This window comes from Barbus barbus, assembly GCF_936440315.1.
Source record: "Barbus barbus genome assembly, chromosome: 4".
Lineage (NCBI taxonomy): Eukaryota > Metazoa > Chordata > Actinopteri > Cypriniformes > Cyprinidae > Barbus > Barbus barbus.
This window is the reverse complement of record NC_136732.1, coordinates 10893279-10917093: the sequence shown is the minus strand read 5'-3', so window position 1 is coordinate 10917093 and position 23815 is coordinate 10893279. Positions and strand designations below refer to the sequence as shown.

The window sequence follows — 23815 nt, the reverse complement described above, 5'->3', positions numbered from 1 at the left end:
TACATAATAAATATACACAGTACACATACATATATTACGTAAACAAAAACTTTTATTTTGGATGCGATTAATCGCAATTAATCATTTGACAGCACTAAATTCAGTTATATATATGCAATGCAGGTTTAATTAAGGTGCTTTAATTATTTACATGTGTGTAGGTTACATACGTGCATGTCAGAGCGGCTCTGTAAATGCTGCTCCACACAAACTGATATCATTTATATGTGTGGAGCGAAATGGATTGGATTGCGCAGTAAAGTGTAAAACAATCATCAGTCCTTTGGTGCCCTCTGCAGTCATTTGTTATAATGCGTAATGCACGTTAGATCTATTGTTGACAATACATTGTATTTTTACAGTTTTGTTCAATAAAACCATATGATTACTTGTTTTTGATGTTATTTGAACTAATTACTATAGCCTCATTGCTATTATATATGTATTTTAAGTCATTTAAAGGCTAGCATTCGCTTAGGCCTATTTTTATTAATCGCAAGAAATTAATTATAATTATCTGATCACTGGATTAATCGTCTGAATAATTGACAGATTACTCGGTTACCAAAATAATCGTTAGTGACAGCCCTAAACATGAGTTGAGTCTAAATCTGCCAGAAGTAAAAGCGAAAGTAAGGCTACAAACTTTAACGTCACTACTAGTAAGCTTCTGACAACTCTTCCGATCATTATTTTAAATCATCTTTGAAGTTGGAAAATTTGAGATGATTATAAACAATCAGGCTGCGAAAGCGGACTAGCGAGTAGATGAGTAGATGACGTTTAAGGTCTCAACAAAACTCTGTAGTCCCATTTAGCCATTTGTTAGTAACTGCCTTCTTCAAGACAAGTAAAAGCTCAAGCAGGCTATTACTGATCCATTTTACATTGTAGAATAAACCATGAAAATATCTTGAGCTTATTTTGACCACAGACCTTTTTTCAGGCATTTAACCCAAAACCCTTTAAAAAAAACCCCATTGGCTTCATGAAACTAAGTGCTAAAATGACTAATTCCTAAGTTTTATTACTCATTCATGGAATATTCCATTAAAACAAACTCAATCACCCCTTTGACAGCAGTTACAGCGACAAGTGACAGTAATTTGTTGATTTTCAATGCAAATTGTTCATTTGTGGCAACATTAGCATCTAAGGCTTTTGATGAGAGTTCAGCTTTATGTAATTATGCAGTGACTACTAAAAGCCCAAAGACAGCCCTCACCTCTTCTACGCTGTGCAGGGAGCTCTGCTGGGCCTGGAGCTGCTGTTTCTGCTGTTGGTGCTGCAGCTGCGTGAGGGGGCCCTGCTCTTGCCGGTGCGCCATGGCCTGCAGGCCAAAGGGCATGCCGTGGCCCAGCACATGGCTCTGGGGTAGGCCAGGGTGAGGCCAGTGGCCCTCCTGGAGGAGGTATTTGACCGGAAGAGGCCCCGCTGTGTGCTCGGGTGGCAGGGAGAAGGAGGCCTGATTGAAGGCTTGGTGCTGCTGGAAGGGTTGGCCGCCCATGGGCAGCTCTCGGCTGGTGTCGGGGAAGGAGGGCGGACCTGGAGCTGGGAAGGGATTGGGGCCAGAGGTGTGGTTTGAGCTGGAGGAGGAGGGAGATGGCAGGTCTCCGGGGCTTCGGGGCTGTACTTGACGGTACTGAAGGAGGCGAGACTGAGGAGGGGGCATGTCAGCCGGCTCCCGCTGCTCATATTGGTCTTGAGGGAGCATTTCACGCAACAGACCGGGATATCTGGAGAAAGAGATTGAGCGACAGAAGCAGGAAGATAAGATTAAGGATATGGTCGGAATGGAATACTAGCTTACTACAAACTGCACTGTATATACTGCCTATTATATTTTCAAAAACAGCATAGAAAAGTGACAAAACAGCATGAAACAAACTTCACAGTAATAAACAATGAACAGTGGTGTGCTGCATTGTGATCTTAAGAAGTTTTCAAATCATCACAAAACTTTCGCGTTCTAAGAAAGTTTGCATTTGCTCGCAAAATGTTTGTTCACCTGAGAATCTTTTGCATTCATTTGCAAAACTCTTTCGTTCTCCCAAGAAAATTGTGCATTAATTCGCAAAACTGTTTTCGCTCACAAAACTTTTGGGTTCCTCTAAGAAACCTTGCGTTTGCTTACAAAACCTTTTTGTTCTCCCAAGTCTTTTGCATTCTCCCGAGAAACTTGCGCAAAACTGTGTTCGCTTGCAAACCAACACAATTGCTTGCAAAAATTTAGCTTTCTATTGAGAAACCTTATGTTCACTCACAAAACTTTTTCATTCTCCTAAGACACTTTCATTAATTTGCAAAACTTGTTTTCACTCACAAAAGTTGTGAAGAGAAACCTTTCCTTTGCTCGCAAAACATTTGTGTTCTCTTGAGAAACCGTTTTTTGAGTGAACGCCAAGTTTCTTGAGGAAACAATGTTTGTGATAGAAAGTAAAAGCAATAGGGTCATTTTTTCCTCTCATCACATATTCTTCTGCATCTTGTCCCTTTAGAGGTGGCACAGCATCTAGTTGTCATCATGGTAATAAATATATTTACCTTATGAAATTTTACGGACTACTGAATTCTGGTTTCATCAGACTTGCAAAATAATATAAAGCGAGCATGACAAAGAGTCTTCTAACCTGGGCATGACAGGTCTAGGCTCCTCCTCTGCTGCAGGGCCCAGGCCCCAGCCGGCTCGGAGGAGCTGCTGGGGGAGTCGCAGACCCGGCTGGCCAAGATGAGCCAACTGCTGCGCCAGGGGGAAGGGGGCCACACCAGCCTGCAGGAACGGAGACTGTTCACCCCACTGACCCACACGAGCCTGCTGCTGCTGGCCCAGAGCATCCAGCCCTGAGGAAGCCTGACCATCTGTGAAAACACAACAGAGAAAGCCCATGACATGCTGGGAAAACACAAAAGGTCTGTTCACCAATCCCCAGCATGACTACTTCAGCAGACACATTCAAGTTCTCCTGAAGGAGGCTAACCAGAATAAACAAAACAAATATTTAAGGCCACACTTTATTTTAGCGTCCTAGTTATATGTACAGTAATAACAGTAAATTATGTATAATAAGTACAGTATGTACATGCTGTTAAGTTAATTACACTGTAACAAAGACTCAAATTATTGACATGGTGATGTCATAATTATTGACATATGTTCTTAAATTCTTTTCACATTTTAAATTTGGTTATGCTTTATGTTATGTTGTTTGTGTTTTGGCTGGTTGGTCTGCAGTTGCTTTGTAATTTTCTATGTTGCTTTTATGTAGTTGCAAAGTCATATTTTAATTATGATCATGATTTCTACTTCTGTCGATTAATTAAGCATAATCATCTGAGATATTGGCCTGCTGGTTATTTATTCCGAAAATGGTTTTATTAGGGATGTCAAAATTAATGCGTTAATTGTGCAATTATTTTTTGGCCTGCAGCAGTTTGTGTCATTGATGTAAATCAAAGAACAATTAAAGAACTTCGGTGGTTAACTTGTAGCTTAACTAAAGTTTAATCTATAGTCAATTTATAGTTTATGCATATATAATTTATACTATATGTGAGGATTGTTTTAAGCTTTAAATTTATTCATTTGATATTTTTTAGTTATCTTATATTGGTTAATATAATTTTGCATTGTTAATGTAAATAAATATTGTCACTGTTTTAGCAATAATTCTGATGAATGTAAAAAGAGATTACTCAATAACCACAATTATAATTGTGCAGCCTTACTTTCTAGGGTGTTGGTCTGCAGCTGCTGTGGCGTTCTGACTGGTTTTGTGTGTGTTGCTGCACGGTTGAGGGGTGTTCTGGGGGTTGATAGTGCATTACTACATGGCTGATACCATTTACTGAGTGTTTTGAGTGCACTGCTATTGTTTTCTGCATGGTTGATTCGGACTCAGTTTCGATTTAAAAAAAAAAAAAAGTTTTTTTTTTTTTATGCCAAAAAAAGTTGGTGTGAATAGGCTTTTACACGGTCAAATTCAAACCCTTAGGCACAATACTGTGGAATATATGAGAAGCTTGAAACGCTGGAACTTGAACTAAACTTACAACTGTCAAAGTTGTTGGGTAAGAAAATTCTAACTGTGATACAGAAAGCAGTCGGAATGAACACTATGGCACAATACATCAAAGGAAATGCACGTGTTTGAAGCACTGTGATCCATGCATGCACATACCCAGAGTATCGCCCAACAGAGAGTCCAAACTCTCTTCTCCAAAGCTGTTGAGGCGCAGGGGCTGCTGGTGCATCTGTGGGGGAAGGCCTCTCACCACACCCTTCAAATCCTCAGCCACCCCTCCTGGACCCACTCCCATCGAGCCCTCCCCACCCTCCAGCACTGGAGACTGCAGCCCGCGGTGCGCCATTGGAGGCCCACTGAAGAACGATGGGGGGAAGGACGAGGCCTGATTGTGGATGGGGGCCTGCATTCGGAGGGGAGGTCGGGATAGTCCGTACTGCTGCGGAAACGGGCTGTTCCCGTGGTGAGGGGGAAAACCGGGATGCGGGGGGCCCAGGTGGAAGTTGAGGGCCCTCTGGGCCTGCGGGTCTTTGCGTATGAGGCGGCTGCCAGGGAAGCCCATGTTGGCCTGGGGCTCTGGACTCTTGTTTTTCACCGACTCCGGGTCTCCCTGTAGAGAGGAGGAAGTACAATCGTTACAGACATGTGACTCTAATGGACTGTGTGAAAGAGTAAGAGAAGTGAAGTGTTTTGAGCATGCAGGGGACGAGTGAAGATAGATGGTCCATGTTACAAGTGCTCTTGTGGGAAGGCATAGTGGGCTCCTTTGATTTAGTTCAGATCAAATCGGGAAAGACGTATGATAGATGGATGGACACAAAAAGGGAACGGGCGGATGGGTGGTACCTGTTTTTCCTTCAGCTCAGGGGCTTTCCTCTCGGGTGTCAGCAGCCTACAATGCTCCGTTTTTCCATTAATGTCGATTTTCCCTAAAGAATGACAACAAATCAGCAAAATAAAACCCCAAAAGGCCCCACCAACAGCCGTATATGAAGACTCAAACCGGAGAGTTTGCCAAGTTCAAAAACTTTCAAAATAAACTTTTACAATGTAATATAAGTGAAAGTAAAGTCAAAAATATGAACTGTTAGCAAATGCAAACAGGACTGATGTGAAAAACAGTATTTTAAAGGAACATTCTGGGTTGGTTTCCATCCACAGTGGATGTCTAGGAGGAAGTATTTTGGTATGTATACTTGAATATTTTACAAAAGCGTTTTTGCCAAAATACGAGCTACATATTTCATCCTATAAACCCTCCTGAGTTCAAATGTAAGTGCATTATTATCGTAAACTATTTTTGTAATTCTCGAACAATACATCCAACAAGCACAAACCTACTAAACTAAAATAATAATTTTTTTAGTTATACATTCATCAGTATCTGTGCTCCCTGGGATTAAAACCCATGACCTTGGCATTGCTGCTGGCACATATTGAGCTACCAGTATTGTTAAAATGAATACACTAGCGTTGCGAGTTTTACCATTCCCACTGGGCTCCTGAAGTAGTTCTTTCTCAGAGGTGGGCTGCTGGTTCAGGCCTAGAGGAGACGGGTGACTGAACCCATACAGCACAGGTGAGGTGCGACTGGCTGCTGGCCGCAGGTTGAGGTTGTACGCGGCCATAGCGGCCTGATGACTCATTATGCGAGGATCCATAGCGAAACGGCTCTGGTAGCCGGGCCACGGCAACTGGTGAAGAGAGGGTGAGGTGAGAGTCAAACAAATGTACAGCAGCATGTTCAAGGACATGCATGTAGGGCTGATAGATAAGAGCCTCCAAATTCCAGGAAAAAGAACATGAAAACAGGGTGAAACATCTCAAAGATTCTAAAAAATAAACAGGTTATAAGAGAAATAAGTCCAGAACATACCGGAAGAGGCATGGGCATTACCATATTGCCCCCATAGACAGCGGGCACATACAGGATGCTGGCTGCGGGGTCGATTCTTTGAACAGGGCTTGGTGATTTGCCGGAGGCTGGAGCTCCGGCTCCTGGTGGAGTAAAGGTCTGAATAGAGTTCCCCATCAACACAGCAGCACTGGGCTGAACTGAAGATACAAACATCATCCAAAACTGTGACTAAACTAATCATATCTCATATTACATTAATACTCTGGAATGGTAAAGCAGTAGAACTTGAATCATTTCTGACAACACTATGAATTGCTCTTTGGTTCAGTAATCAAACAGTAAGAAGCTGATTACGGAGTAAAGTATCATATGATGAAGTAGGTGAAATCCAGCTAGACATTTAGCAAACTGGAGAAACACTAATGATAAAATAAAATTTCTAGACATTTGTCATCCAATTTACACATTTGCTAGACCCTTAACCCAAATTTGACTCTCCTTGACATTTATCACTGTTAACAAACAAGAAAGCTAATGTGTAATAATGGAAAATGGCCCTTTTGGTTATGGCTGTTTATCTGTTGGCAAAACCAAATGTCTTGGCAAAAAAATGCATGCACATGTGTGACACAACACTGATCAATAGTTTTATTAAAACTCTTCTCCAAGTGTTATTTATTCACTGATTTAATTAAATCTCTACTCTCCATCTGTTCATCACTGCAATTTTTTTAGCACTCATTTTTGATAAGAGATGAATGTACAGTATTCACATACAAAGATTAATTGTGTGCACTTCCAAGATTAATTAATTTTGCAAATGAAGTTCAAATTAATCATATCCAAGGCCATGTTTATTGGTGAATCTTACCAAATTAATCAAAAACGTTTAATTTCATCCCAAAATCAGAAAAAAAGATCAATTATAAATAATATTTTGTATAAAGAAAATGAAGCATGTTTTCAGGAGCATGAATATTACACTGTGACCTTAAATGACATTTAATGACTATTAAGCACACCTCATAAGCATCAAACGACAAAGTAATAAATAAAATAATAAATAACACTAAATAAAATACAATTCTGGAGGAGTATAACCTGAACATGTTCATAATGTTTCCGGTAACACTTCAGTATAGGCACCAATTCTCACTATTATCTACTTGCTTTATTAGCATTTATTAGTTTAATAACATATTGGCTGTTTATTAGTACTAATAAAGCACATATTCTGCAAGACCATATTCTACATCCCTAATCTTACCCAATACCTAAACTTAACAACTACCTTACTATTAATAAGCAGAAGATTAGGAGTTTATTGAGGCAAAAGTCACAGTTAATAGTAAATGAATAGTGAGAATTGGACCTGAAAATAAAGTGTGACCATGTTTCCTGCGATTTACCCAACACTGATTTGTGTGCAGTTCCGTTGTGCACACCCTAGTGTGGAAAAAGGCTTTCCTAAACACCTTATGCTCAATCAGACACAGGTCTGATCTAAAAGCTCTAGTGAGTAACTACGCCCTGATACACCCTAATCTGTACCAATTTCAGAGTCATCCCTGCTTCAGATTGAAGTAGTCTGTTTGAAGCCCAACACCCCCAGAATCATTGCGCTACAGCCACCCCCGAAATGTCCTCACAAGCACTGAACAGCACACACTACACACACACACCTGGCTCAAGTCATTTGCCCAGACACACAGCAATCCAAGGCGCTGCTGCCACACATTATCGGCAGGACCGTGTTTTGATTGGGCAAGAAGTGAGGCTGGAAGGAAGTTGGATCCACTTGACTGATCTCGTCTCACTCTTCTCTGTCTTCTCTTTCTGCCTTCGACAATCACTCAAGCGGCACTCCACAAACTAATGACCTCGATTTGTTCTGACAGCACTGTCACATCACACCAATAATATCCTCAAACTCTCCAATCAGAAGTCAAAGGCTGTGAAAACATCTCCTTCACGTGGGGCTAATACAGCTGCTGACCTCTCCGTATTATTTTCTAGGTAAGTGCTTCATATGAATGTTAAACGGGTAATGTGAAGTGGCTTTGACCACCTCAAATTACTCTTAAGTGGTGGCCTATACAAAGGTTTAACACTAAGAACCTGCTGCAAAATACACCAGTGCCAAGGTATACAATCTTAAAGAGCACGACTGCTTTTCAGATGGTAGAATTGGAAATATAGTATCATGATTGCATGTACAGTACTTGCTCCTATTTTTTTTTTTGGCCCACCAAAATAAAAACCAAAGTGTCTTCCATTAAAAATATAAAGTCAAAATTAAAAGTAAGTCAACTACATTATTTCAGTGAATAAAAATGCTCATTTGTTTTAGTTTAAAAATATAAAGACATTTTATTTAATTTTTACTTTTTTGAAGTACATGGTCACAACTGTAGCAAATATTGGGATATTATTATTAATAACATACATATATATACATACATATACACACACATACATATATATATATATATATATATATATATATATATATATATATATATATATATATATATATATATATATATATACTGTATTACTATATATTAATAATGTCAAGTGCTTGATAAATCCATGTATGATAATATATATATATATATATATATATATATATATATATATATATATATATATATATATATATATATATATATATATACACATACACACACATATACATATATATATACATATACATATATATATATATATATATATATATATACATATATATATATATATATATATATATATATATATATATATATATATATATATATCACACACACATATACACACTTTGTCCCTTTGGATTTGGTTGTTTATTTGTTACCCATATACTAAATGTCTTGCCAAAATAAAAATTGCACACATTGACATGCATTGATGTGATTACGGTATCGTGACAACCTTACACTGTAGCATTTCAGAGCTAGAGAACACGTAATGAGAGCACATCCACCCAATTAAGAGAAGCCTGCGTGAAAATGTGTGAAAATGTTCAAACCTTCAAGAACAAGGGGTCAAAGAGAGAGAGACTTACCAAAGCCTTCAGGGGGGAAGGGTTCAGTGTGATTGGCCAGCTGTCCTTTCGCCTGTGGAGGAAGAGGAGGGTTTGAGTGAATCACTGCTAGAGGAAGAAGGAGCCTGCGTAGGGAAAGTGAGGGGGGAAGGGGGTCTTAGGCATCTAGTGTGCTAACTATAGTCACAGGGTCAGGGGGCCGTGCTTCCCCTTTCCGTGCCGACGGTCACCCTGCGCACGAGCATCGCTGTGAGGCAGCACTGATTTGTCAAAACGGTTACAATGGTTTACTTCCACATGGCCAGGCAAATCTCGTCTGAGATGTTCTTGATACGTGGGTCAGGGGTGTCGGCTCCACGTGGGTGGAGATTCAGTAAAATGAGGGCGGAGGGCGACTTGAGGGGGTGGTTGGGAACACACAAATGCTTTCCAAGAAAAACACAGCTCTAACTGCAAAGATAATCAGTGAATCGAGTGGAACAAACTCTTGTTCTTGGTGCACTGAAATGTGATACGCTGGGAACGCGTGCCATTTCAAAACTGATCAATGTCGTTGAGTGCATAAAGAATGACATGCTGACAGCATCAACGGGCGATTGAGGCGTTCTCCTGGCAGCTCTGAGCACCGCCACTCTGGGGTCAGCACGTTTGCAGGAACCACCGATCACGCTACTTATTTCATCAGCATGTGATGAGCCACTTTCTGTACAAAGCCTGTGAAATTACAGCACAAAATTGGGGACGCACCTGTCAAGTGGGGGATGAAATCAATGGCGTTGTCTATAATTATCACACTCCAATCAAGATACACTAGAGATGACCACAACATGGTGGTTATTTGGTAAAGAATTGGGTTTTTGAGTTCTTCCCTCCTTTGTCTGTATGGCAAAGCTTATTTCAGACTGAGACTGCTATTGACCCTCTCATTGACCTTTTCCTTTCAAGCTTGTTAAGTTAAGGGTTTTAGGTGTTGTGGTGACATCACTGTTATTGCTAGGTATACAAACATTACGAAAACTGGGAGATTGGTAAACAAAATCAAAACAAGAATGTATATAATGGACCTGTACCAATACCCATACTTGTAGATTTGGCCACTTGAGAGCGCATGGCATGCGACGGGAAGTAAGTCTCATATGTGAAAAATGCCAAAGCTCAGTGCCCTGCAAGGAACAGTTCGCCCAAATATTTAAATTTGCTGAAAAAAATTCACCCACCCTCAGGCCTTCGAATGTGTAGATGAGTTTATTTCTTCATGGGAACAGAGTTTGAGAAAATTTAGCAATACATCATCATTACATACATCACTTGCTCACCAGTGGATCCTCTGCAGTGAATGGGTGCCGTCAGAATGAGAGCCCAAACAACTGATAAAAACATCACAATAATCCACACGACTCAAGTCCATCAACTAATGTCTTGTGACAAGCTGCATGTTTGTAATAAAAACCAGTTTTAACTTTAAATCATTGCTTCTCACCAAAATAGGAGTCCATAATCCATAATAATGCTTCCTATATTTCCTAAGAGTATATTTCAGCCAGAAACAATTGGCTGAAGTTAAAAACATCTTAATAATGGATTTGTTTCTCAAAAACACAGCTCTTCACTTTACAAGACGTGGAGTCGCGTGGATTATCGAGATGTTTTTATCAGCTGTTTGGACTCTCATTCTGACGGCACCCATTTACAACAGAAGATCAGCTGGTGAGTCAATTTTCAGCAATTTTTTATTTTTGGGTGAACTATTCTTTTACTGCAAACCACAGTATACCCACACTACCTAGAATACCACTTCAGACTGCTATTAATGTCTAAGCATGTCTTCTTATCCATCACAATTAGGAGCTCACGTGGCCCAATATCGTGAGATGTCAAGAAAAACTTTCTGGTGTAAGTTATATTAAAAAGATATCACATATAATTTGGTAGTACAATGTTAAGTGTTTTTTCTTTTTTTATGCAACTGCTTTTTACTTCGAGGCACCACAATTACAATGTGTCTTGTACAAAGAGACTACTGAACAGACAGTCCCCTATGTAACAAGTTCATTTTAAAGTGCAGCGTAATATAAATGAAAACCTGCAATTTTACAACACTTTGTAGTAAGTGTGTCCCATCATGTAATCAAAAGTGGCCAAATGGTTAAATGCATGGAGTGCAAGCATTGATATTGGGACAGGCGCTTTGTGTACCATTTTGGAAGAGTGGTGACAATGGTGGTGTTCAAAAGACTACCCAATTTGCCATTGATCAGACAATCCTAGAGGTTAGTAATTTGTTAGGTAGGTTGACCCCCCCATTGCTCCAGCTGGTAGGAGGTATAACTACACCATTATGATAACCAAAACAGTTTCTCCATTATTTATCCGCTATTAAAGGGAACCTATTATTCACTTTTTTACAAGATGTAAAATACGTCTCTGATATCCCCAGAGTGTGTATGTGAAGTTTTAGCTCAAAATACTGCACAGATAATTTTTTTTATAGCTTAAATTGCCACTTTTAGGGTATGAGCCAAATGTAACGTTCTTGTGGTGTGTCCCTTTAAATGCAAATGAGCTGGTGCTCCCGGCCCCCTTTCAGAAGAGGGCGGAGCTTCAAGAGCTCAAACCGTTTATGATTTATTGGGATTATAAAAAAATTAGTTGGTGGATTTGTACCATTATAGGCTGGTTGTTTTCACACACTGTGGCCGTTTTTGCATAATAGGTCCCCTTTAATTAATAATAAAAAAAAATTATATTCCAGGTAAATAAATGCGATAAAAAAAACCTCACTATATATGTAAAATGCCATGGAAATAATGTAAATAAGCTTCATTTTTTTATCTTCTTTCTTTTACTTTTGCTGTGAAAAATGACTTGAACTGCTTTCATGAGATGGGGACACTTGGACTTTAAGGCCAATAAATCAAGCATCCAATAATCATATATAACTAGTTAAAATGAAACGGAGGGGGTGAGTAGAAACGGATACAAATTTGAGCTATTAATGTCAGCGGGGGAGAGCGTGCATCACAGCACGTCATATCAAACCCTCCGCCATGGACGCCACTGACCGTACCCGAGCAGACACTGCGACTGTCACGTCCTTCTTTCCGTGTACAAGAGATGAACTGAGATGAGTTATAAACTTGGCCCATTTGGTAGGAATATCTTGTATTGTGAGAAGGCCTGAAGGTGCTATAAGCCCAATCGTGACATTCATTGTGTGAAATGGAAGAGGAACGCAATAAAATCAAGGGCAAAACAGCTACCTTTCTCATTCAGAAAAACAGTTTATGGGAGTCTGGCTTGTTTTTGGTGTAGCTTCTGACAAGTTTAGGGGTTTGTTCAAATCTCTAAGTAATCTGGTTATCAACGATTGGGGTTTGAACAGGATGAAGACTCTTACCTTGGGTGGTGAGTGCTGGTGCTTGCCAGGACCCTGGGGATGTTGCGAGCGCAGGGCACGGGGGATGAACTCTGGGGCCAGTGGGTTGAGCACGTAGGTCTTTTTCAGCTCCAGGGCCTCCAGCTGGATTTTAATCTGTTCAAAGGTGATGCCGTGGAGACTGTGGTTCTCATGACAGATGGAGATGAAGGTCTCCCAGAACTTTCTGTGATGGACCAAATAGAAGCAGAGATTTTGAGTGAAAACACAATTGTATAGTGAGATTTCCCTCACAATAAATGCCCCATCAACACACACACAAAAAAAAAAATCCAAGAAGGGACACTCGAGATCAGAAGTTCCAAAACTTTATGCAAGGACCCACCTAGACATATTGGGAAAAATAAATAAAAATGGAATGGATAATGGAAGTGGAAATGAACAGTTCAGTACTGTTATATGAACACATATTGTGCATGAGCATATCCTACCCAACATCTAAACTACCTTACTAACTATTAATTAGGAGTTTGAGGCAAAAAATATAGTTAATGGTTTATTAATAGTGAGAATTGGACCTTGAAATAATGTGACCTTAAAAAAAAAACACTGAAAAAGTCACTAATATTTGCATACTTAATTGGTATTTTTCCCCATTGTATCTATTTAACCAAATAACAACATTTACAAAAGAAACATGATATTGCGCACGGCACAGCCAGTTAAAAACAACTTTCACATTGTTCTTTTGCTGCCATGTAAGGACCATCTAGTTTCAATTTAGTGCAGCCTAATTGTTAAACTACAGACAAAAACATTGAAATTGTATGTCCCAAAATCACAGCCAAAAATAAACCGCTTGAGCATAACCTTTCACTTTACTCGTGACTAATCAGTATAGCACAATCAAAATCTAAATTAAGCCACATTCAAGCACCAAAATAACAACCTAAACACAATGCTGCCTGGAACAAATACAGTGAATCAGAAACACTCTTCATAAACATAAAACACTTTCCAGCACCGACACAGCCGCCCATAACTAGATTTGTTATGCCCAATGGCTGTCAGTGGAGAGTGATTATATGAAGTGGGATGGAGAGCAAGAGGGGAAACGTGGAGATTTTCAGTGGGTTTTAATTACAGCATTACCCAAACGTTTGAGATACTACAAGCTGCTCATCACTTAGGTAGTTCAACTGCAGTTAAAAAAGTATTTATCTAAACTACAAGCGACTAACATAAGTAGTTTATGACACTGAAGATATTTAAAGGGGCAATATCTTATGATTTAAAACACAATTTAATTTCAGACTTTTTTTTTCAGCTAGGTGCAGCATTAATTTTGAACAGCTTTGAACATGTACTAAATAATATTATGAGTCTCAAACTAAGCAAAAGAGCTGAATATAATAAATGTTTCATGATTAAAAACAACGATTATAATGCTATGCAGGGACTGCTGCTGTTTATTGTTTAAATGCTGAAAGCTCTTTCACTAGTATTAATGGATTTTTCCAATTCCACGGAAAGAGAGAGCAGTTTAAGAAAGCATTTGGTAATTCATTCAGCTCATGCCGTTAAGATTTTTAAACCAGAGATTCAGTGTTTTGTTGTGGCACACCACTACTTGCTTGTAGACTAGCTTGTTGCTGGAGCATTTTGAACTACTCATGACTACTTTTAGTTAGTTACTCTACAGTACAGATTTCCATTCTGAGAATCCCCAAGGGGTAAAAACATCCATTATTAATCCAGTATGTAAAACAAGGCGCAGAACTGGAACCCTTGTGGAACAAAATGAGACGCTGCTCGTATTCAGAGTGCAAAACGGTAGAGTTTTTGCACCATTGAACATCAACTTATTGAGTTACAAATGACTCAATCACATAAGCACATTAAGCAGGGTAAAGCAACGTAAGAAACCAAATCTGATCTCACGGCTGACTGGTAAAGACACGTGGAAGGCAGAAATATGACTGATTCTCTCCCTAATAGCCGTATTTCACGTCACTGCAGCTTGGAAGGAGAAATTCACAATCCTGACTCCAGTGACACCAATCTCAAACAATTTCAGACCTCCACTGTGACTCAGAGCTGGAGAAACTCGATGCGTCACCGTGTAAATTAGCGGCTGATCTCTCCTGCCTCTGAAAACGGCAGATGAGGGATCTTGTAACATTTGAAGCTGTAAGATTTTGGTCGGTTTAAGGCTGATAAGAGATGCTTGGAGATAATGTACAAGCTGGGATGGCTTGCGTCACGGAACAGACAGCGTCTGTTCATTTTTCCTCTCGCTATAAGTCATGGCAATGGATGTTGGTAGGTTTATGTATATTGCAGCCACTGCACTAGTCAATATTATTAATAAAAAAAAACAGTTTCCATTGTAGTTTTGCAAAATATTCCTTTTTCGAATTGCCCGAAAAACCACCTCATGTGAGCGTAAAAACTTTTGCGATATATGTGAGTTTTTGCAAATTTCACGCGTTCCCATTAAGCGTATTTTCGAGTCGCAATTTCAGTTTGCGCAATTTGAAGGATACAACACATTGAATTGGGTCTCACACAGTCTATGGAGATGATCTTGGCTCCGTTTTGTGCTCGGGAAAGAAATAAAAGTAGTAAATGCCCAGGTCTGTAGGCACTTTAACTTGCATAAGCAGGTTAACCGATGAAAGCATCAATCTTTATGAAGGCCCTACGCTGAGCGCCACATGCAGTGTATAATTACTGCAAACTTTAAGCATGTTGTACCTAATGTGCAATATGTAACTAATTAATGATTACTATTAATTTGGTATAAATTTAAGGGTTGATGCACTTGACACTCTGTTGTCGGTTTACTGCACAAACCTCTAAGCAACAGCTCAAGCAGAGACGCTATACTTCACCGTCCCTGATGGGAAATCTGTCATGATCTCAGCAGTGCTACACACTTTCACATCTTCTAGTGTCACACAACAACACGAGCAATATCAGCACCAGACAGTTCGAGACATCAAGTTGCGTTAGTGTTCGCAATGCATGCCAACTCCGGGAGCAATAGTTTGTGCCCCCTCCTCCTCAGACAGCAGAACTCATTTCAGATAATATGATGAGGCCTTGAGGAAGCGGAACTGATTGAACTAATCAGGAGCTTGATGAGGAGTTGACAAGTTGAAGCTACAGTGACAGACTGAATTAGATGCAAAACAGCTTGGAGACAGTGGATTTGTTATACAGCAGCCAGCTTGAACAGCAGCAAACACACATTTATCTGTCAAAGGTGTATAAGGGAATCTCATGTAACCGGTAAAAATATATCAAATAAAATATTAAGAAAGTTGTTCGAAACTATATTTTGCCAAATGAAATGAAGCCTGTTTTTTTTTAAACCGTTGAGACATTTTCATGACAATTAAGCACATTTGACTCCCAAATTCTCATTACTATAATGCAATTCTTGTAATTTTTATTACTGTGATGCAAAATAAAAATGTTAGAATAATATTCAATAATATTATATATATATATATATATATATATATATATATATATATATATATATATATATATATATATATATATATATATATATATATATATTTATTTTTAAGTTAAAGTTGAATAAATTGTTAAATTGGAGGTATAAAATACACAAAAATTATATATATAATATTATCATTATTATTTTTACTTTATATTTTGGGGTAAACATGTTTGAAAATGTTTTCATTAAATGAAACCATATACTGATCTGTGAAAATAAATGTTTTACATTGAAAAACATTCTGAAACTATCATGGCACTTTAGCTGGAGTGGTCATTATTGTCATGTCACGAGGTTAATGTTTCGATTACTGAAGTCAGTTAAACAGTGCTGTCCGTTCAGCTAGCTCAGAGCACAGAGTCCTCACCACACACACAGCTTTAATTGCCAGGCCCTTCGGCTTGACATTTCCTGTGGCCGGGCTCTAGCGATTGGTTGATGTGAGTCTGTCTCCATAGCGACAGCGGAGCTGCAGCTAGGGAGGATAGAGCCGGAGGAGCAGAGGGCTGCCAGCGAAGTGACAGACCGCTCTCTGAGGGAGTGGCAACACACCAATATAAACACACACACACACACACACACACAGAACACCCAACCCTGCCCAACAGCAATACACACTGTCAATCACATCAGAGAACCAGCACAAAAGCCAAAACACTAGGGGTCAAAGGTCACATGTAGGGATGTTAACCGTTAACCAACCGATAAGAATTTTGACAGATTAATACAATGTTAAACGGTTTAAAGTCACTTATTTATTTTTTTCAGTAATTTTAAAAAATATTTTAAAAGGTTTGCTGCATGGTTAAAATAAGCATGTATAAAAAAATAAAATTTTTTAGAGAGGGTTTAACAAAGTATGCTCATAAAAGAGTTCATAAGGTAATGGCTACATTGTTATTATAACCTTATTATGTTACATGTTTATTTCAATGAGTGGATAAAAGAGGATAAAAATGAAATGAAATGGTTTTAAAAATAGTTTACACTAAAAATGGAAGGTCGAACACAGTGCACTGTGAGATATAACATCGCACCCTCTGTGCTTTTTGTATACCGCAAATAAACGTCACAAACAAAAAGACAGATCTGCAGATGCTGCTTTGCATTCAGAATGGGACAAAATAACCTGCATCCTTTTAACAAATGAACAAAAAGTCAGAACCATCAGATCCATGACTCAATATCGAATTGGCATCAGAATTAAAACAAATTAACTTACATTTGCTGTCCTATTGTCGTATTGCTGCAAAGAAACTTATGAGGTTTTGGAAACAAACTAAATGTCCATCTGTTAAACAGTGGCCGAAAGAAACTGTAAAGTTATGACATTTAGAACAAAATCTGTAACTCTGTTAAACAAATTGGATCACTTTGATAAGATTTGGCTTGTCCTTCTCCATTATCTTGATCGTGTAGGTTGAGCAAGTGTGTGGCGTTGACCGCCCTTTTTTGTGGCATTACTTAGGTCCCTAGGGGTGAGGAGGGTGGTATGGGGGTTTAGTTTGTTCTGTTTTCTTTATAATCAAATTTCTTGATTATATTCAGTACTGTTTATTACTGATCTGCCCTACATGCTCACACTCAACACGGCAGTGATGCTAAACAAGTGCATTAGCTTCACACTGAACCCTGAAGAGAGGCGCCAAGCGATTTGATGTCCCTTCTGTAGAAGCAATGTCTGAAGCGTCCGTGCATGAGGAGCGAGTTAGTCCGAGCTGACAGCAGTGAAGTGCATGATGGGAAGGCTGAGAGACAGCTCTTCCTGCGGGGACACAGACTATACAGGTACTCACCAAAACCAGACAGCAATGAGCCACTGTCTGCCCAGCACACACATCCAGACAGGCCTATTCACTTCACATCAACGAGTGCGACAACATTCAGAGCTAAGGGTGTGCGATATTGGAAAAAAAAAAAATTCTCAATATTTGTTGGGATTTTTTCCGATAACGATAATTAGACGATATTTTGCAGAGTGTGTTATTGTGCTGATATCTGACTACTGTGAACAGCTGCAGTTTTTGATATTCTTCATATTCTGTGTGGTCAGTTCACATCAATGATTAATTAATTTTTTCATTTAAGTTTAAATTGATTTTTACCTTTAATAAAGCATTTTTTTCTAAAAGTGTACATCTTTTGAGTCAAATTGTTACATTTAATCAGTCAATTAAGATAACACACATTTAGGCTGCTACCAAACAAATTAAACCAGTATCATCAAAATTAATCTTCGCAGAAATTAAAGTTGCATCCGAAGTGGCATTTAGATGCATTTACACACTATTTAATTCAGCTCAGAGGGACATGGAGTGCTTTAACCAGTTACAAATGCATAATTTTTTGACATTTTAAGCATAAAACATTGAATACTGATATTTAAAATTTTAAAAATGAAAATAGACAAGGGTTCCGGTTTGAATGGTTAAAGCTGCTTTAGTCTAATTACATGAAGAGGCCGACGATCAGGGCAAAGCCTTGAGCAACGCTACGGGAGAGCCAAGGCAAATCGGCGCTGACGCTAGTACAACTTCTCCTAGCACTCAAGACATCATGGACGCCATAACAGCCCTTAATGCTTCATTTAGCCAAACATTCGACACGTTCACGCAAACATTGACTGACCTACGATCAACGCTGACAACCATGGCAGAAAAAGTCACTACGATCGAAGAGGCTACTACGAACCAAGAAACCCGTCTGACATGCGTAGAAAAACTGTGCAGAACTACTGGATGAGTGTAAGAGACTCAGAGATAAATGTAAAGACCTCGAGTCCCGCACCAGACGCAATAACATTCGGCTGGTAGGAGTTGCAGAGAAGAAAGTAAACGGCAGGCCTACCGAGTTTATAGCGGAATTACTTCCAAAACTGCAGGGTTCCGAAAACTTTATCAAACCTATCCAGATTGATCGTGCGCACAGGGCCCAGCGAAGACCGAGAGATGATCGTCCAAGAGCGTGTAAAGTCCACTCAATATCATAACAGATTAATATCAGATCATGCCCCATTATCACTGGACCCATTATCAGGGGAGATATAATTTAATTTCAGATCAGAAAAAACAAAGATGATACAAAGAGATTAAATGAAATAGATGAACAAATTACCGAATTAGAGGAAAGTTATAAAACCAATTATTGCTCAACTATTTTAAAGAAAATAGTAACTTTGAATAGTGCATATAATTCTATTCTTGCCTAAAAAATTGCTAAACAACTTAAATTAAACAATGCCATTTTGAATTAGTTGAGAAGCCTCGCAAACTTCTAGCTTGACAGCTTAAACAGTCCGAAGCATCTAGAGCCCTTCATAAGATTCAGACAGAGAGTGGGAAAATAATAACAGATGCAAAATGGATAAATAAATGTTTTGCAGACTTGTATAAAGTATACACATCCACAGGAAATATCGATATAAATGAAATCAATTCTTATCTAATATTGATCTTCCCCAAATAAGTGAAGCTGTTGAAATGTTGGAAAAGCAAATTACTCTAAATGAGGTAAACGAAGTTGTTAATAACCTCCCTAATAATAAACGTGCAGGCCCAGATGGGTTCAGTGCAGAATATTATATAAAAAATTCTGGGAGATTCTCTCCCCAATGTTTCCTCGCATGATCAATCAATCACTTTCTCAATTGAAACTCCCCCCAACACTTTATAATGCTAACATAATATTAATACCTAAGCCCGGACGGGATAAAATGAAGTTGTCATCATATCGTCCAGTCTCTTATTCCAATAGAGGCAAAAATCATTAGCAAAGTATTAGTGAATAGACTGCAGCAGTATATATGTTCAACCATAAATCAAGACCAGACAGGATTTATGCCAAATCGGCACATACAAACTTGAGACATCTTTATAAAATAATATATACGAAACATACAACAAAAGCATGTTTGATTTCCTTAGATGCACAACGTGCCTTTGATCAAATTGAATGGCCTTATATGTTTGCAACTCTGAAAAGATTTGGATTTGGGAGCAAATTCATTCAGTGGATTCAAATTTTGTATGCTAATCCAAAAGCTTCGGTCCTTACAAACTTGAAATTTTCAGCCTCGTTCCCACTATATAGAGGAACACGCCAAGGCTGTCCTCTCTCCCCCTACCTATTTACGCTAGCGATGGAACCCTTGGCAGAGAATGTCAGGCAGAATGTTGAAATTGCCCCTATTTTAATTAATGACAGACCCCTATATATATATATATATATATATATATATATATATATATATATATATATATATATATATATATATCTTTATATGCAGATGATGTACTGTTATATATAGCAAAGCCAGAATTGTCTATTCCGCCTCTTTTGAAGCGTTTAGAATCATTTAATAAACTGTCAGGTTTTACAATAAATTGGGATAAAAGTGAGTTAATGCCCCTAACTGAGGACATTGACAAAACATTTTTAAATTCTATACCATTTAAAATTGATCATAATTCATTTAAACATTTAGGAATCATAATCACAAGGCAGGCAGATGCACTTCTAAAGGCGAACTGGCATGTGAAAGTGAATACGCTAAAAGATAATATAAAATTTTGGAGGACTTTACCTACATCTATGGCAGGAAAGATCAATGAAATCAAAATGGTAACCCTTCCTCGATTTTTGTATTTTGTTCCATTCCAGTTCTGATTCCAGTGAAATTATTTACACAATTAGAGTCTATAATTATTTATTTTATACGGAATTATAAAGCAGTCAGAATATCTAAAAAAACATCTATGTAAGCCCAAAGCAGGAGGAGGATTCGGTCTTCCTTCAGAAGTTACTATTGGGCCGCTAATTTACAGTTCCTTTGCGGTGGAGACAAATTTCAGAGATACCAGAATGGGTTTGGTTAGAAAGAACTTCTTGTAGGACGACATCTTAAGAGGTCTTTTTGAATAGTCCAGTAAAAATTGAGTCAAGGTTTTATAATGAAAATATAGTAATAAATAACTCTCTAAAGATTTGGATACAGATTAACTCATTTTTGGATCTTCCAAATATATATTTGGACAGCCCAATTTGTAAAAACTAGGGATGCACGATATTTATCGGACCGATAAATTATCTACCGATATGAGAGAAAATGACGTCATTTTTATTGCTCCGATAAATAAATCCGATAATTAGATCCGATAAAGTATGCTTGCTGGTAAATCAATCAATCAGTCTGATTTATCAGAGATTCATCTTCTTTCCGAGTGCAAGTGATTGCAGCTTTAAACTACAGTGACTCTCAGCAAGTGTTGTGCTCATTACGTCATCATTTGCGAACATGTCTTCGGCGGTCTGGAAGTTTTTCTCGGTGGCAGAGGAGGACAATGCCATTGCTATTTCCAACGCATGTTCAGCAAGGATTCCGAAAGGAGAAAAAAGGGCATCAAGTAGGGTTGTGACAGTGAGGAAATTTTCCCACTGTATCACCTCGGTGGATGGGGGGTGGACGTCGTTCAAGTCTTCTCTCTTTTTCTCGCTTTCCTTCGATTTTAAACAGCTTGTAAGCTCTGTGCGCGTTTTATTTTCACTTTTAAATTAGTGGCAATTCGGAGTAAAGCAGTTGTTTGTTTTTAGTTCGCTTGAGTTTTCTCACTTTCCTTTGCTTAAATAGCTTGTAAAAGCACCGTGCATATTTTATTTTCACTTTTAAATTAACGGCAATTCGGCATCAAACAACAACAAAATACAACATAGAACATATAGCTAACTTTTATTAAAACGAATAAAAATGCACCATGCTATATGCCTAATATAAAATAACAGATAACTTACAAATTTTAAATATGCATGGTAGGCCTATACAAAACTGAAAATCAGTAAAGACTGAGGAACAAATAATTATAAAACGTAGAACATTTATTAGTGCGATGGAAAGTTTTGAGGCACGGACTGCATGCACCTTGATGTAAAATAATGGGACAAATATCAGTTTAAATAAAATAAAAATCAGCAAATACTGTGGAACCAAATAGGCTAAATGAGAAACAAATGTTTAAAAAATAAATAAATAAACCTTCCAATATCACCTTAGATAAATGGCAGGTCAACAGGCTTTTCAAAATCAAAAAATATTTTTAAAACAGGCGCTTTAACATTTAGTTTTGAAACTCTTCTGCCTTTTTCACCTCACTCGTCAGTCAGCTCGACTCACTCTCCTCATGTGATAAATTAAATCTGATCTGTGATGCGCGACTGTCGTTCGTTCACAAAAATTAACCGAAATACATGCCTTACAGACATGATAAATATATCTAAAGAAAGCTTTAAATTGCTACTTAACCAAATAAATAAAAACGAAAACAAAAACCATTTAATACAATCGTTATCCGTGAAGATGCACTTCTATCTAAAGGCGCGTCTAACGAGGAGATGGCGAATCCTTACTATTTCCCCGGACACATTCATGGTAATTACTTTTGCTGGGGCTTTTGCTTTATTGCGTGTATTTGAAGCAGAACTCTTCAGCTGTGCTGACGGCTCGCTGCTGCTGCGGGACACTAAACACCGTCGAGCCGCTCTTGACAGTCGTGGCAGCACAGACTCATGTTGTTTCCACCAGCGCGGCAATTTTTTTTCATCAATAATTGATGGATGTCTAAAATATAAATATAAGGAGAAGCCTAAAACAGGCCCGAGGCCCGACCCGCGTCTGAACTATGACTTGAATATTGGCCCGAAGCCCAGCCCTAGGGACATAAAAAAGTAGGAGCCAGACTTTAAATTACATTTTAAATAATAATAATTGGGGGCTAAAAGTGTGTTGTAATGCAAGCGTTACTGAAAATGTACGGAGTAAAATATTACTGAAAATTGACTAGTCATGCCTTACACTACTGCATTACAGCAAAAAGTAATACGTTACAGTAATGCATTACTTTTGTAACGCCTTACTCCCAACACTGCTTAAAGACTATATAACTATCTCATCCTCGTGCACTAAAAACGTTGAATAGATGCATTTCTTTATGCATGAAATATTTGAATATAAATTTGTTGTTAATGAGTTGTTAATTGCAGATAAACCATAGTTCTGTCATAATTCTGTTAAACCATTTCTGTTACAAAGTATTGTGGTGCCTTACACCAAAAATAAAAAACATTTGAAGAGTCAGGACTGATGTTTGCTATAGTTAGGCCAGAGCTACTAAAATATCAGTTTAATCAGTGAAGCTTAGATTTTGTATTCTCCTGGGTGCACAAACGGCAGATTATATGAAAATTATAATATAAAAATATGAATTTATCGGTATCGCCCATGAGAAGGAAAATTTTTCATATCGTGCATCCCTAGTAAAAACCATGCCTTTACCCCTGGCTTACAAGACAAGGTTTTCTCCCAATGGAAGCAAAAGGGTTTAATTTCCATAAGTGATCTATATATTGACAATAAATTTTGCTCATTTAGTCAACTTAAATTGAAATATGAAATATCTTCCATCTACAGATTTTTTCCGGTATTTGCAAATTAGAGATTTTACTAGGAAACATATTGCGGGTTTTGAAAACATAGCTATACATCAAACTCTTGAAATGATATGTAATCGCAATCCAATAGAACGAGGCGCTGTTTCTTTCTTTTATGCTTTACTACTGGACAGAGTCAATGTAAACACTGATCATATTAGACAAGAATGGGAAAAGGAACTTGGTATAGAATTGTCTGGCGAGACATGGGAAGTGTCTTAATGAAATTCATGAGAGCTCTATAAATGCAAGGCATTGTGTGATTCAATTCAAAGTCATTCACAGACTTCATTATTCGAAGACCAAACTACATACGATTTTCCCAAATGTATCCTCAATATGTAACAAATGTAAAATCTCAGAAGGCACTTTGTCTCATTTATTTTGGACATGTCATAAAATTAGACCATTCTGGCAAAGTATATTCAGATTTATTTCAGAAGCATTTAAAATTGATTTGCCACCTGAGCCAAAACTGGGTATTTTTGGTGATACCTCAGATATAGGA

At 38.2% G+C, this 23815-nt stretch overlaps 1 protein-coding gene across 2 annotated transcripts in view; it reads right to left on the bottom strand.

Annotated features, from left to right (window-relative positions):
• LOC306867866 (putative helicase with zinc finger domain) overlaps positions 1 to 23815 on the bottom strand; it is a 65001-nt gene that overhangs the window by 5724 nt on the left and 35462 nt on the right. Inside the window, exons 22-29 of one of the 2 annotated variants that reach the window (XM_079413796.1) lie at positions 12318 to 12522; positions 8942 to 8993; positions 5899 to 6077; positions 5509 to 5716; positions 4869 to 4951; positions 4179 to 4632; positions 2631 to 2859; positions 1226 to 1736 (exon numbers count right to left, since the gene is read on the bottom strand). In XM_079413796.1, coding sequence (XP_079269922.1) covers positions 1226 to 1736; positions 2631 to 2859; positions 4179 to 4632; positions 4869 to 4951; positions 5509 to 5716; positions 5899 to 6077; positions 8942 to 8993; positions 12318 to 12522 — 1921 coding nt within the window. The remainder of the gene's footprint in view (positions 1 to 1225; positions 1737 to 2630; positions 2860 to 4178; positions 4633 to 4868; positions 4952 to 5508; positions 5717 to 5898; positions 6078 to 8941; positions 8994 to 12317; positions 12523 to 23815) is intronic. The other variant, XM_079413797.1, reaches the window with a different exon arrangement.